The sequence below is a fragment of the Eschrichtius robustus genome, chromosome 1, assembly GCF_028021215.1.
Source record: "Eschrichtius robustus isolate mEscRob2 chromosome 1, mEscRob2.pri, whole genome shotgun sequence".
In the NCBI taxonomy this organism is placed as follows: domain Eukaryota; kingdom Metazoa; phylum Chordata; class Mammalia; order Artiodactyla; family Eschrichtiidae; genus Eschrichtius; species Eschrichtius robustus.
Genome location: NC_090824.1, coordinates 28,923,314 through 28,937,831, shown reverse-complemented (window position 1 = coordinate 28,937,831; position 14,518 = coordinate 28,923,314). Strand labels below are relative to the sequence as shown.

The 14,518-nt window shown below is 43.5% G+C and overlaps 1 protein-coding gene across 1 annotated transcript in view; it reads right to left on the bottom strand.

Moving 5' to 3' along the window:
* Positions 1-14,518, bottom strand: part of HEATR4 (HEAT repeat containing 4) — a 97,680-nt gene that overhangs the window by 21,676 nt on the left and 61,486 nt on the right. The window contains exons 7-16 of the mRNA XM_068543042.1: positions 13,515-13,718; positions 12,020-12,163; positions 7,687-7,866; positions 6,644-6,804; positions 5,895-5,999; positions 3,345-3,463; positions 2,458-2,638; positions 1,823-1,892; positions 773-962; positions 11-89 (exon numbers count right to left, since the gene is read on the bottom strand). Of these exons, the coding sequence (XP_068399143.1) occupies positions 11-89; positions 773-962; positions 1,823-1,892; positions 2,458-2,638; positions 3,345-3,463; positions 5,895-5,999; positions 6,644-6,804; positions 7,687-7,866; positions 12,020-12,163; positions 13,515-13,718 (1,433 nt within the window). The remainder of the gene's footprint in view (positions 1-10; positions 90-772; positions 963-1,822; positions 1,893-2,457; positions 2,639-3,344; positions 3,464-5,894; positions 6,000-6,643; positions 6,805-7,686; positions 7,867-12,019; positions 12,164-13,514; positions 13,719-14,518) is intronic.

Genomic DNA, 14,518 nt, shown 5'->3' with positions numbered 1-14,518 from the left:
ACTTATCTACCCTGTTCTTGATCTCCTGAAGCATTTCTTGGTTTCCTTCATTTTCTAAGTTGAGTATCTTCATTGCATGGTGAATTTCTCTGAAAGGTAAGAAGAACTTCTTAGGTTGTTCTTCCTATCCTTAAAGCATGGAGGTGGAAAATACAGGACTTGGAATCAGACAAGAATCCTAAGTTCCAATCCTAACTGTGCAGTTTTGCTGAGCTTTATTTGCAAAAATGGTATGATGCTTAGCTTGTAGGGATGTTCTGTAGTTTTTGAGATGATATACTTGAAGGTACTAGTAGATATTATTTATTGAACACCTTTATGACAGGTACTAACATGTTATCTCATTAATCATCACCACAGACCCATAATGCAGACTGCCGTCTGCATCTGATACATGAAAAAATGGGCTCAGAGAATTTAAGTAACTTACCCAGACTCACAGAGCTAGCACATGTCTGAGCTGGGGTTCAAATCCTGGTCTTTTTGACGCTAAAGCCTATCGTCACTAAGTAGGCACTTGATAAATGTTAGTTGAATAAAAAAACCCACCTGGGATGATGAACAAGTACGTAAACTACATGAGCTTGACTTTTAATCTAATTCAGGCCAATTTTTCTGTTACCCACTTGCTAAGTAGATGAATGGCCCAGGTGAGCCTGTGCTTTTTACAGCCATTAAGCAGCCTGGAAAGGCAGGCACATACTCTGTTAACAAGGTTGGGAGAGTTGGCAGTACAAGAGGTCATGGCAGGAACCAGAGGGTTAGTGCTTACTTTAGAACAGCATCCTGGTTCTCTAGGAGCAGCACGTCTAGGAAGGTGTCCCTGACTCGGTCTCCTTGAAGTTTGAGGGCTAGGATGCTACGGCAAGCCTCTAGTCGTACACCTGGTGATTCTTCATAGTGGATAGCCCAGAGCAGGAGGTCTGTCAGTTGGGGACTCACGTGGCCAATTTGTCCCAAAGCTGCAGAGATTAGAGGGCAGCGTGTTCCACTGTCACTTAAGATTGAGTTTGCTATATCCTAGCATCCAGAAATGGCCTTATTAATAAATAATAATAATAATAAGGTATAGGCAACCACTTGCTAAATTAAATATTGCAAATGCTAAACTAAGTATTTTGTCTTTACCTTCCCTTTTAGATGACAATTACCATTAGAATTTTAGGAATGGGTTAGAATAGGACATTATCCCCAGAGAATTCCCAGAAGGGGGGTATTCCATGCCATCCTTGTCCATTAGGATGTGAGAATATACTAATTTACTTATTTATCTAGGAATGAGATATGGGATAGATAACTCAGAAGACCAACCTAGTCAAGGCAGGGTAATGGGGAAAGAAGGCACAATTACTTCGCAGCTTAACCCAGGGCTGATTCTTAAAGGGACCTGCCAGACTGTCAGAGAGAAACAATGCCAAAAATCCCTAAAAAGAAACTCTAGGAAATTTGAGGGCAGGATTTTAGGTTTGTAGCAGTCTTGAATCTGGTCTGACTTTTACAGAGTCCTATGGTTGAAACCTCCAGAGAAAGCAAGTATATCCAACAGTGGATACCTGCTTGGAACTCATACCTAATTCTGTTGGCAGGGATTGTCTTGTCAGCCCTTTGCCTTAACGCGTTTGACATAGACCTAGACTCCTTAACTAAAAATTAAAAAGAACAAGAAAATAATCTTTAATTTCTCAGGCAAGGAACTTCTGAGAAGCTGTGATTATCCCCTCCCTTACACTCTACTCTCTTCCTAAAGAGATTCTGGGGATCATCTATACTAAAATATGTGAAGGTATTAGAGGTTGAGGAGCTGGGGCCACTCCTGTAATACCTCGAATGGCAAAGGCCTTGATTTTCCAGCAGGGATCTCTCTGTATGAGATTCAGAAGGCATTCAAGGACCTGGGATGGATAAAAGGCAGTGCTGAGTAGAGAGAATCAGAGCAAGAATGAACCAGAGACAGGGACCCCTCTTGTCTAAATGTGCTTTAACTGGAAAAGTGGCCTTCTATCAAACCTAGTGAAAAAATGAGCTGGAGCCAGAAGTACTGGCTTAGGCGCATAGTGTTCTTATCTCCTATCTGCAGATTGATTTTCCCAGCTCACAGATCTATGGCCATATAGGCTTCTTTTGAATACCTCCATCAGGTTTTCCACTATTAACTAGGGATTATAACTCGATTCACTGGAGTTGTACCCTAAGCCTATCAGTACCCATGTAATGAGAAGCTAGTTAACTGAGGTGAGAACAGGATTCAGGGGTGTGCTCTAAAGTGAAGTCTAGGCTGGCCTGGAGCCTAAGTGTGGGCCTAACTGTTGGTGTGGCCTATATATCTCCTCACCTTCCTGGTTCTGATCTCTCATTCTGTGTCCGCACAGAATGGTGAGTATACTATGTACGAATGAAGCACAGGGTAATGCCCTCTTGGGTTAATCAGGTAAGATGGTACATGTTTCCTTGACTCACCATATTATCATGGATCTGCAGGGCACCAGCAGCCAAACAAGCTGCCTGCCGAACTGCCATGAAGTCATCAGAGAAGGAGTTCAGAAAGCTTGGGAGAAGTTTGGCGGTCATGAGCTTGAGCCCACGAATCAGGGAGAGGGCTTCCACACGCTCCTGGAAGTTTCCTTGGCCCAGCTTGACTCTGTAAGGCACAGGTGCTTTTATTTTCCCTCCTTAAACTTTTGGTCCCTCTCCCTACGCCCACCCCCAGTGCCCTCAGGATAAAATCCAACTTCTGTAGGCTCTCCATTATCCATTCCCACCCCTTCCTACTTAGCCTTATGCATGTTAAGTTTCACCAGGTAGAGAGACCTCAACTGTTTTATTTACTTGAATCCCTATTACCTAGAGTATGCTAGGCGCTAAACTATGTTGAATGACTGAGTAAAGGAAACTTTAAACATGGATCTCTTGCTACAGTCAAGTTCTCTTCCCCACTGTCCTCACATGTGCCATGTTCATTTCTGTATTTGGCTCCCAGTGTGGAAGGTCTTACCTTCTCTCTGCCTACGTAGTCTTACCCATCCTTCATGAAACTTGACTTTGCTAGGCATTTGTGTATCTTGCCTGTATAATCAGAATCATGTCATACATTTGAACTCTCAAACATCTAAAACAGTGCCTAACACCTAGTGGGCATTCAATTAATGATTCTTCCCTTAGCCACATTGTTAGTGTCTGCAGGGGCTGTTAATGTTTTATCTTATTAAAAAAAAAAATCCTGCAATGGGATCTATACAATGCTGAGCAGACAGAGCAGCTCAACAGATGCTGGCTGGCTGGAGCCCAGGCTCCCTGAACCCTTTAAGAATAAAAAAGCTTCTTTCTCCATATTGACAAGGTCTTACCTGATTGTGTCATGCACCTCTTTCCCAAGGCTCATTTGCCCCAGAGCTTGGGCAGCTGCTTGTCTCACTTTCTTATTCCAGTCACTCAACATCAGCTGGATCAACTTATGTTTCATATCCTACACATAGGTGTAATAATTAGCTACCATTTATTACCAAGTCAATTTTGTACTTGGCACTGTGCTAATAAGTATTTTTACCCATCACATAATCCTCCCAAACAATCCCATAAGGCAGATATTACCATTTATAGGTGACAGAAAGGAGGCTTAGATTTCTTGCCCGAGGTTAACCTGTTGAGTGCTGGAGCCAGGACTCAGACCCAGGCCTGTTTTTTTAAAAAAATTATTATTATTAATTTATTTATTTATTTTGGCTGTGTTGGGTCTTCGTTTCTGTGCGAGGGCTTTCTCCAGTTGCGGCAAGCGGGGGCCACTCTTCATCGCGGTGCGCGGGCCTCTCACTGTCGTGGCCTCTCTTGTTGCGGAGCACAGGCTCCAGACGCGCAGGCTCAGTAGTTGTGGCTCACGGGCCTAGTTGCTCCGCGGCATATGGGATCTTCCCAGACCAGGGCTTGAACCCATGTCCCCTGCATCGGCAGGCAGATTCTCAACCACTGCGCCACCAGGGAAGCCCCTCCAGACCTGTTTTTGAAGCTTATGCTTTATTTATTCATAAATTTATTTTTATTTATTTATTTGTTTATTTATGGCGGCTCTGGGTCTTCGTAGCTGCACGAGGGCTTCAGTAGTTGTGGCTCGTGGGCTCTAGAGTGCAGGCTCAGTAGTTGTGGCGCACAGGCTTAGTTGCCCCGCAGCATGTGGGATATTCCCAGACCAGGGCTCGAACCCGTGTCCCCTGCATTGGCAGGTGGATTCTTAGCCACTGCACCACCAGGGAAGCCCAAAGCTCATGCTTTAAACTACTATATTATATCGGGGCCAGCATAATCTGTGCTTGAGACTCTTAAAATTTGAAAGTGATACATTAGTAGGGTGACCAACTCATCCCAATTTGCCTGGGACTTTTCCTGGGTTTAGTACTTAAAGTCCTATGTACTGGACAAGCTAGGACAGTTGGCCACCCTATGTGTTAGTACGTCTCTCAAAAGGGAAGGAACGAAGATTACTAGTTGGTGATTATGTAATGTGCCCAAAGCTATTCTCCCTGCCTGAAACATCTCCCTTTTCCACCCGTATCTGATACCTGATGTTTTCCTATTCTTTTAGGATTGAGCTCAAAAAGCATCTCCTCAGTGAACTCTCCTCTGCCTTCTGTAAGCAATAGGAAATCCCCATAATACTTTACAGCTACTTCTGTTATAGCTATTTACATGTAACATTTACCAAGACGTGTTATCTTTGCATCCCCAATGGTAGCATGCTGCCCAGCATGTAGGATGTGGTCAGAAAGTGCTTGCTTACTGAATGAGTGAAAGGACTGATGGACATATTGCTTAACCCCAGCAGTCTGATGTGAAGTTCTCATCTTTACCCCGCCCTCTGCTTGCTCTGCATGGCTTTTTACTTTCAGTTGGCCATCCTGAGTAACAAGTGCTGAGGAGGCAAATGTGCAAATTAATCAGATGTTGTTAAAATGGTATTGTTAAATGCAGGTTCTGATTGAATTGACCCGAGGTGAGATTTTTCACTTGCAGCAAACTCCCAGGTGATACCTATGCTGCTGGTCCAGGACTTTAGCGGCAGAGTACTACTATGGCAGTCGAGGCAGAATTAACCCAGACTAGAATTACACTGATTACACTGAATGGCCACGTTTTGTGCTTCCCACATCAAAATGTGAGGGTCAAGATGGAGGGTGCTCACTTCTCATGGGAATAGCAGTGTTCTGGGCCATTTTGGAGTTACTCAGTGTTATAAGGAAAAGATAGTGGCACATAGGAAGAAGGGAAAAATCCCATTTGGATAGCTGAAGTTGATTTTAAAATAATGGCAAGAAGGAGGTCAGGTGAAAGCCTAAATGATGGTCAGGGTTTCCCATGCCTGGAAGTCTTTTTTTCAGTTCTGTCCCAAGTCTTGCTCAGCTGACCCACACTCCTTCCTTCACAGAACTTTAACTGATAGGTTCAGCTCACACTAATCTCTCTCTGGAAAGTTTTGAGTACATTACATTTATCACTTGTTCTTGAATCATTTGTGTATGTTAGTCTTGCTACTCTAACTCTAATGTCAGGTTTTTGAAAGTAGGGACAGTATTGACTGATACTTATAAAGTACCTTGATGTGGAGGCAATGTCAAATTACTATAAAAGTTTCTAAACTTTTCTGTTTTTTTTCTGGCTTACTTCATTGTAGGTAGGTTACAAGCAGTTTGTGGACTGCCACCAGGCTGAGAAGCAGTGGCTTAAGTAATAGAACGATATGCTGGCATTTGAAGATAATTCTGGGTTAGGAGTAAGAGGTAGCAATATGGGAACAGAGATCTGTTTGGCAAGAATGGGACACTAGACAGCAGCAAAAAGTGGAAGAGCTCCCTAGCTCAGTTTTGCTTAGACTTTCTGTCCTGGAAGCACAGGTAGAGAAGGCTTACCACACTGACATTTCCACCAATCTGGGAGAGAGCTCGGCAGGCTACAGTCCGGTCTTTCCATTGATGGCTATTCAGCTCCACGGCAAGCATGGTATGTATCAGGGTCTGAGGAAATGGAAGACGTGTATGGATATCCATGATCACTTTTAGAGATGCTGGAACCTTGGAGAAGTTATATCCTAACCTGGCATCCAGCATAGTTAATGTCACAAACACATGAGATGCCCGTTGCTAGCAAAGGAAAGAGTGGGTTTACAATGGGGCACTCTTACATCCAAGCCAACTGATTTCTGGGGAACAAATCAGGGAACAAAATACAGATTTAGTAATCTGAACAGAAAATTCCTGGGACCTTCTCTTCTTAATTTAACTATCTTTCCCCCTAAAATGATTTGTATATGCCTCAATCTGTGAGTTTCACATTTCTACTGGAAGTAAACAGAATTGTAGGTCTGTGTGGTTTTCAATGGTAAACTTCTAGCAGAAGCAAATTCTGCATATCACAACTTTTCTTGCCTACACAGTTAGAAACCATCTGCAGCCTACTTTTCTCACCTTTCTCAGCTAGCTGTTGTCACTTTTCCTTGTATACACCCTGGTTCACCCACACTTAGTCTGGTTTTACCTGTGCTTGAGATTATCCCTACCCAACCACCTGCATTTTCAGTTCCTTACATGCACTGACCTCAAAGACCCAATTTTTCCCCCGAAACGTGGTTTCTTTCTCTGACCCTGTAATGGACACGTACTGTCTTCCCACTTAGATGGCTCAGGAGCATGCAGGACTGTTGCTCAGTGTCCTCATTCTTCTTGTTAAACAGCTGATGGAGGATCCTCTTAATCACGGGGTAAGTGGCAGCACCTTCCAGAGCCAGGCACTGAGCTGCAGCCCAGCTGTCCACGCTATTACCTGCCACAGTGGGGTGAAAAAGGAGTCCAGAATGGCGATCTCTTCTCCCCACAGAGAGAGCAGCCTTTGGGTTGGTACACAAGGCTGCTACCTGCCTGATATCTCACTTCCCTCTGCCCCCTGTCTCGAAATTCAATCCCTTATTTAAATCACGTTTAAATGGATTGTATCAAGGTTCTAAATATAGACTGAAAATCTTAACCTGAAAAGTCAAATCCTAATACGTTTTTGTTAGGTAACAGCAGGAAGGCACTTCTGGCCTGGGTGAGAGATACAGTTGTCCCTCTCACTAGAGATGGGGAAGTCTGGAGTGGAGGCTTTCTTAAGACAGATGAATTAAATTGTTGAGTATCTCCATGCCGAAGGCCAAACTGGTCAGCCAGTTGTCCTCCACCCCTGCTGCCATGCAAGGAGCAGGTACATCTTTCAGACAGAGCATTTCAGCACCTTGGGCCTATCATCTGACAGAACCTTTTTGCTTGTATTACTCCAACAATGCTTGTGGACAGTGCCTGTAAGTTAATGTGCAAAAATGGAAGCAAGATGTGTTCAAGTGGTGATTTAAAAAATGTTTAGAACGTATTCTTTAATATTATTACATTATCTTTTCAATTGAAAATCTGGTTGTATGAAAGGGGACATGGTTTCTGTTCAAATGCACCTATGAAACGTTTAGCCCAGGTACCACTAGGTGGCAGTGTACCTATTTTGTAAAGTACCTGGGAAGAACAAATCTCTTGAGTATCTAATGGAAGCCCAGACCCAATACAGTAGACATCATAGAGCATGATGGTGGAGAGGAAAGGATTAGGAAAAGCTGATGGTGAGATGTCCTCTCTTTACCCCATATTTCCAGGTCAGAAGTAACAAGGAGTTACTCACCCTTCAAAAGGGCAGCCTGCATGATTTCCCGGGCAAGAAGATTATGGGACTGTATGGCATATTGGCATACTGCCGCTGCCATCCGTACATTGGCATTCTTGTCACAAAGAGCAGCCTTTAGGGGGGGCTGTAGAACCTCTGGCAAGTCCTGGATAGATGGAGCTTTGACGGTTTCCTTGTCTGTGATCAAAAGAAAGCCAGTAAGAGGGTGTTAGCTAGCCCCTTTGCTTTTCTCTGAAACACAGCTTTTTCCGTAGTCACATGGTGGCCAGCCTCAGTCTCAGTTGCAGATGTTTACTGCTTCTTAATATAATTAGAGTTTAGCTGAGCCCCTACAATGGGCAGGATTTTAAGGCTGACTTTTGTGCTGGGTATTCCTGTTCCCAATCCTTTATCATCTGGCCTCTACAGAGCTGTATTCGAGCCAAAGGAGAATGTTTCCAGCTAGGCTGTGGTGACCAGCACCATTAGTTTTAGTGATGAAAATCAACCTATTTATGTATTTTTGTATTTTTAATAATAATAGCAAATACATTTAGGTAGTGCTTTGCTGCTTATATAGTGTTTCATATTCATTATCTCATTCAGTCTTCTAACCCTCATTGAAGTAGGCAAGGCAGGTATGACTGCAGAGCTCACCTGAAATATGTGTATTGTAGGAGTCCTTTTAGGTTTAACTGAATAGTCTCACAAGACTATCATAGCCACACATGGCACTAATCTTTGGAAGGAGATAGGATGGAAGCATAGTTTGCCAACAGGACAGCATCAGGCGTTCCTTTTGCCAAGAGTTCTTGAGGTGGTTTGTCTAGCATTCCATGGAGCCTTCTGGGGACAGCTCAGGAGCATGGAATCGATCCCCAAGTATGTGTCTTATGTTCCACCAGAGTTATTATCTCTTTTATATAACAACTCCATAGATATAATTCCAAAGTCCTCAAAGGGCATGCTTTGATAAGTTACAGCATTCATGGGAGCCCAAAGGATGGTGCCTCCTTCAGGCATGTATATTTCACTTACAGTTCTTCCCAGTCCAGATGTAATTTATCAGTCAGGGTTCATTTTTTTTTAAATTATTTATTTATTTATTCATTTATTTATTTTTGGCTGTGTTGGGTCTTCGTTTCTGTGCGAGGGCTTTCTCTAGTTGTGGTGAGCGGGGGCCACTCTTCATCACGGTGCGCGGGCCTCTCACTATCGCGGCCTCCCTTGTTGCGGAGCACAGGCTCCAGACGCGCAGGCTCAGTAGCTGTGGCTCACGGGCCCAGCTGCTCCGCGGCACGCGGGATCTTCCCAGACCAGGGCTCGAACCCGTGTCCCCCTGCGTTGGCAGGCAGATTCTCAACCACTGCGCCACCAGGGAAGCCCAGGGTTCATTTTTAGCATAAGCAATGTTGCCTACAAAGATAGTTCCTATCCTTATCAGGTTATTGGGACAACAGGTAGGCATTTAACTAAAGCTCATTTCTCAAGTAGGAGGGGAAAGTGTTTTGTTAACCTTTTGTCCACAACTAGTTTCATTTTATAGACAAGGAATTTGAAGTTCAGAGAGGTTAACTGACTTCCCAAGATGTGGCAGAGCTAGTTCTATAGCTAAGGTTTTAGAATTTCTAATCTGTCCTTTTTGCTACTACTGTGGGCCACTGTGCCATCTGTTAAGAATGGGCTAGGTGGAAATATGTGCATTTCAGGGGAACAGATAGAAGTCAATTATTTCAAGAAATAATGAGTAAGATAATTTTCTTTGGGAAGGTGTGGGGAGGAAATAAGACAAATCAAAATCTAGACACCCAGGAAAGGGATCACATGAAAGGGAATGACAAAGGAATTCTCTAATGTATGTTGAAGATTTGGCAAGATAATCTCTTGCCACCTATTGAAGGTTTTCTCTATGTGCCAGGCACTAACACACATCATCGCATTTAATACCCAAGGAAATAAGCGTTTAAAATAAAAAATGTGTACATGTGGAAGCATATAGCAGGGACATCAAACCAAGTGTGGGTGGTGGGGCAGGGAAAACTCCTCAGAGGAAGTGATACCTTAGCTGAAAATTGAAGGGTATGTGTAGAAGTTAATCAGGTAAAGAGGGAGAGGTAGAGTTTCCCAGCAGAGGGAGCAGCAAATTTGAAAACCTGGAGTTAAAATGCCCATATCTGGAACTCAGAAGACAGGAAATAAGTGAAATGAAACTTTAAAAACCTGAAAACTGTGTAGAGATAAAATTAGTCCCCACCTCTAAGAAGTTCCTTGTTTGGTAGAGATGGCAGAAAAGTAAACAGACAATTATGACAGAATGATAAATGCTAGGGCAGAATAATATCAGGATGCTACCGGACTTCCCTGGTGGCGCAGTGGTTAAGAATCTGCCTGCCAGTGCAGGGGACACAGGTTCAATCCCTTGTCTGGGAAGATCCCACATGCCGTGGAGCAACTAAGCCCCTGTGCCACAACTACTGAGCCCATGCGCTGCAACTACTGAAGCCTGCGTGCTGCAACTACTGAAGCCCATGCGCCTAGAGCCCATGCTCCACAAGAGAAGCCACCGCAATGAGAAGCCTGCTCACCGTAGCAAAGAGTAGCCCCCGCTTGCTGCATCTAGAGAAAGACCTCACGCAGCAACGAAGACCCAGCACAGCCAAAAATAAAAATAAATAAAAATTTTGTTAAAAGGATGCTACCATCAGCAGAGAAGGAAGAAGTATCAGCCCAGGCTTCTCACAAAAGGTGGTTTCTGAGAGGGCACTTGGGGGTTAGTAAGAGTCAGTTGGTTTTATGTCCTTTCAGCAGCATTTTATAGTTTCTGTCATCTGGGTCCTGTGTCTTGTTAAGCCAGCTCCTTGGTAGATTACAGTTCTGGCTCTTGTAGATGGGAAATTTTCCTTTTTAACTGCTTATTGCTAGCAAAGAAAAAACTATTGACATTTCTTTTTCAAAAGATTACAGACCATTGGGAAAAATGGCCAAGTCCTTAATTCATTTTACAAGGCTAGTAAAAACTAAAACTTGATAAAGATAGTATAAATAAATACAAAACTACCGATTTCACTTACAAATGTAGTAAAACATTCTAAAATATTAACAAATCAAACCCAGTGGAGTAGTAAAAGAAAGATCCATTAGGATTTATTCTAAGAGTTTAACAACAGAATTCATTATATGCACAAATTAAAGGAGAAGAAACTAGAAAATGGCTGGTAAAATTCAACACTCATTTTTGTAATAAATAGAAAAGCTCACATGTATGTTGGCATATTTTTGTAAAAGCATAGGGAAAGTGCTGGAATGCCAAACTAAACATTGGTTACCCTGGGGAATGGCATGGGGGTGGGATTGGAACTGGGAAGTGAGTTGGGGGAAGGTAATCACCTCTTTTTTTTTTTTAACTTTTTTGGCTGCATTGGGTCTTCGTTGCTGCGTGCGGGCTTTCTCTAGTTGTGCCGAGCGGGGGCTACTCTTCGTTGCGGTGCGCGGACTTCTCATTGCGGTGGCTTCTCTTGTTGTGGAGCAGGGGCTCTAGGCACACGGGCTTCAGTAGTTGCGTGGGCTCAGTAATTGTGGCTTGCGGACTCTAGAGTGCAGGCTCAGTATTTGTGGTGCAGGGGCTTAGTTCCTCCGCGGCATGTGGGATCTTCCTGGACCAGGGATCGAACCCATGTCCCCTGCATTGGCAGGCAGATTCTTAAGATTCACTGAGCCACCAGGGAAGTCCCACCTCTTTTTATACTCCTCTGTGTTGACTGATAATGACACTTTATATTTCTTTTGTAATAAAATGTTTAGGAAGCAGAATCTGTAGAATTTATTGGTCGATTGGTTGTGGGAAGAGGAAGGATTTTGTCCAGGATGACTCCCAGCGTCCTAGCTCAGAAACTGCGTGGATTGTGGGGATGCTGATTGCGATGTGGAATGTGGGGAGGGGTCTATGGAGAGGGTGATGAGTTCAGTATGGGACATGTTGAGTTTGAGATGTGCTGTCAAAAGAAGAGCTAAAATGGAGTCGGGAGAAAAGTGTGTGCATTCACACACACATACACATATACTTTTTGGCTATTATGAATGGGATCTCTCAAGGTAGAACAATGTGAACTTACTTGTAAGCTACTGAGTATCAAAGGGTGATGAAATTCGTGCAAAAAGCACTAGACTAGAAGTCAGGAATTTTAAATTCATCTCTATTACTGATAAGTTGTGTATATTCAGGCCAGTCTCTGGGTCTTGGTTTCCATTTTGTGAAATGATCTCAGATAAGCTTCAGGGTCCCCGCCAGTTCAAAATTTCTATGGCTCTGTGAATTGCTTATATTCTCAAGCAGTCCAGTTCTGGCTCTCACCTGAGTCTCCCTGGCTGATGGCAATACGGGGCCGTTCTAAAGCAGCTGTGGCACACGTGATGATGGCTTGGATCCGGATGTCATCATGGATGTCCACCAAGCTCCGCAGCAGGCCCTCTATTGTTTTATGGTGCCACTCGATGACTATACCATGAGGAGGAAAATTAGAAGAGAACCACCTGATTAGGGCTAGATATTGTGCTACAGGCAGGTGACAAGAAGTCCCCTTCCCCTAGGACAATTCAAGCAAAACAGCTCAGAAGAATAAAGGGCTCCAGAGATGGAGTCCTGTCCTGAGGGAAGTTATTTCTCTGATGATTCATGTACCCTCTTAGGTAGTTCCCAAACAAAGCTCCTAATCCCATCCTATATTCTTTTTTTTTTTTTTTTTTTGGCTTAAATAACTCTTTATTGTTATCACCTGGTAAATATTTAGGTGCAATAAAACATAGTGGTTAAGGGTACTTTGTCGTCAGACATACCTGGTTTGGAATCACAATTACTAGCTATGTGGCCTTGGATAAGTTACTTAACCTCACTGGGCTTGAGATTTCTCATTTGTAAGATGAGAATAATGCTGGAACCCACTGTATTGAGTTACGTTGAGTGTTAAATGAGTTAACTGGACAAAGTGTTCAGCAAAATGCCTGCAAGATAATAAGGGCTCACATGTTAATGATTGTGGTTATCATTAGGTTTCCTTGACTTCGAGGGCTCTTCCATCTGGCCTTCAAGGGCTTCTTCCTTTTATTGCTAACTGCTCTCTTTATAGCTTTGGAGCTTTTATTTCAGTGCTCCCACCACCTGTAGGTGCTCCCTACTGGTAGCTTTTACTCAGAATCTCTTTTCCAACCCTGTTTTTGTTTACCTGAACCAGTTTATGTGATGGATCACCTCTCTTTTTCCTGCACTAACTAAACTAGTTTTTTGTGTTCTGAAAGCCAGCAGCCCTTGAGTCTTCAAAGCTTGCAGCTTTCAACACTCCTTGCTGGACCCTTCCTCTGTCCCAGGCACTCAGCCTTCTATTCCCATAACGCTGAAGGCAAAGTAAATATATGATAATCCCAAATTTACAAATGAATTTTGGAAAAGGGTTGTATATGCCACAGCCAACTGAAGTTTCTTTTGATCACTGCATTTCCATTGCTTGAGCAGCACATTTCACCTTCTTTCATGCATCATTTATTGAGTGTAAAGTTTCAGAGGTCAGTGAGATAGGGTCTCTGCCTGTGAAGAGTTCTCAGCATAGTGAGTTTCCACAAATTACTGATGTAAAATCTGCCCATGCAAAAAGTATCCAGATAAATGCAACTGTCACTGTGTGAAAAGCTCTTATCTAGTCTAACCTTGATGAGGCAACCAGATTTTTATGTTTCACAAGAGAGGGATGGATTTTCAAAGATTGAGAAACACTAGTCCCAGGTGAGAACCTCCTCCTTCACAAATAACATGCTGATATGTCAGGACCCCTGCCCGCCCCACCCCCTTCACTCACTTAGAGCCCAGCCCATCTTCCATTCCTGCAGCATCCTCCGCAGGACCATCAGTTCCCAAGTCACATTCTCCTTCAGTGACTCTGCCTGCTTCTTCAGTCTCCTGGTCTTCATGGGCATGTCCTCCTCACCCACCTGCAGCAGCAGATCCTTGGCTGGTATGGGCAAAGCTGTCCAGCGCATGGCTCCTTTCACAGGCCTGCAAGCTGTGCGGGGCAGCAGTATGAGGCATTCTGCCCACTGCCCTAAACGTGCGTTCCCAGCCAGCATCACATTCCTATTCCTGGCTAGCACTAAGGCAAAACGAAACTGTCAAGAGCCAACTTTCCTGTGATTATGTAGGAAACTGAGTACAAGTCCCATACGGAGTTACGACAAGTCCTGACTACAAACATGATAAAGCCATGATGATGGGGCAGAGAAATTTGGGGAAGAAAAGTTGAGATACATATAAGCCTTTTTATAAGTTTAATAAATCTTTAGGAATATAAATATGTTTATATGTAACAACGCTTGCTCATAAAATTCAATATTTGATATATTGCCATTTAAAGTAGAATGTAATTGGCCATTAATTCCTAATTTATTAAGTTTTCTTTTTAATGTTTTTAATTTGGGAGGAGGAATGGTGCTATAAGCTGCTAAGTGTTTACAAGTGCCTTGCTGTAGGAATGATTAGTGTCTCAGTTTTAATGAGGCAGCTGAAGCCCTGGAAGGTGACTTGCCAAGACCCAACCCAAGGCTTTGCTACATGCTTTCTTCACTGCTTTATAATGGTAGCCCTCAGCAAAGGAGGAGGCTGTGTGAGTTTGGTGGAAGCTGCCCACACCTGCCGTCATTAGCACTTCCTCTGCTCTAGTGGCTATTGCCTCTAGACCCAGGCAGCACTGGAGACAGAGGTTTGGGGCTGGTGGGAAAAAGAATGGTTCACTACTGCTGCTAGTTTCTGCACACCAGGGGGCCCATCTGAAAGGTGACATTGCAAAAGAGTCATGGGGAATGGAGA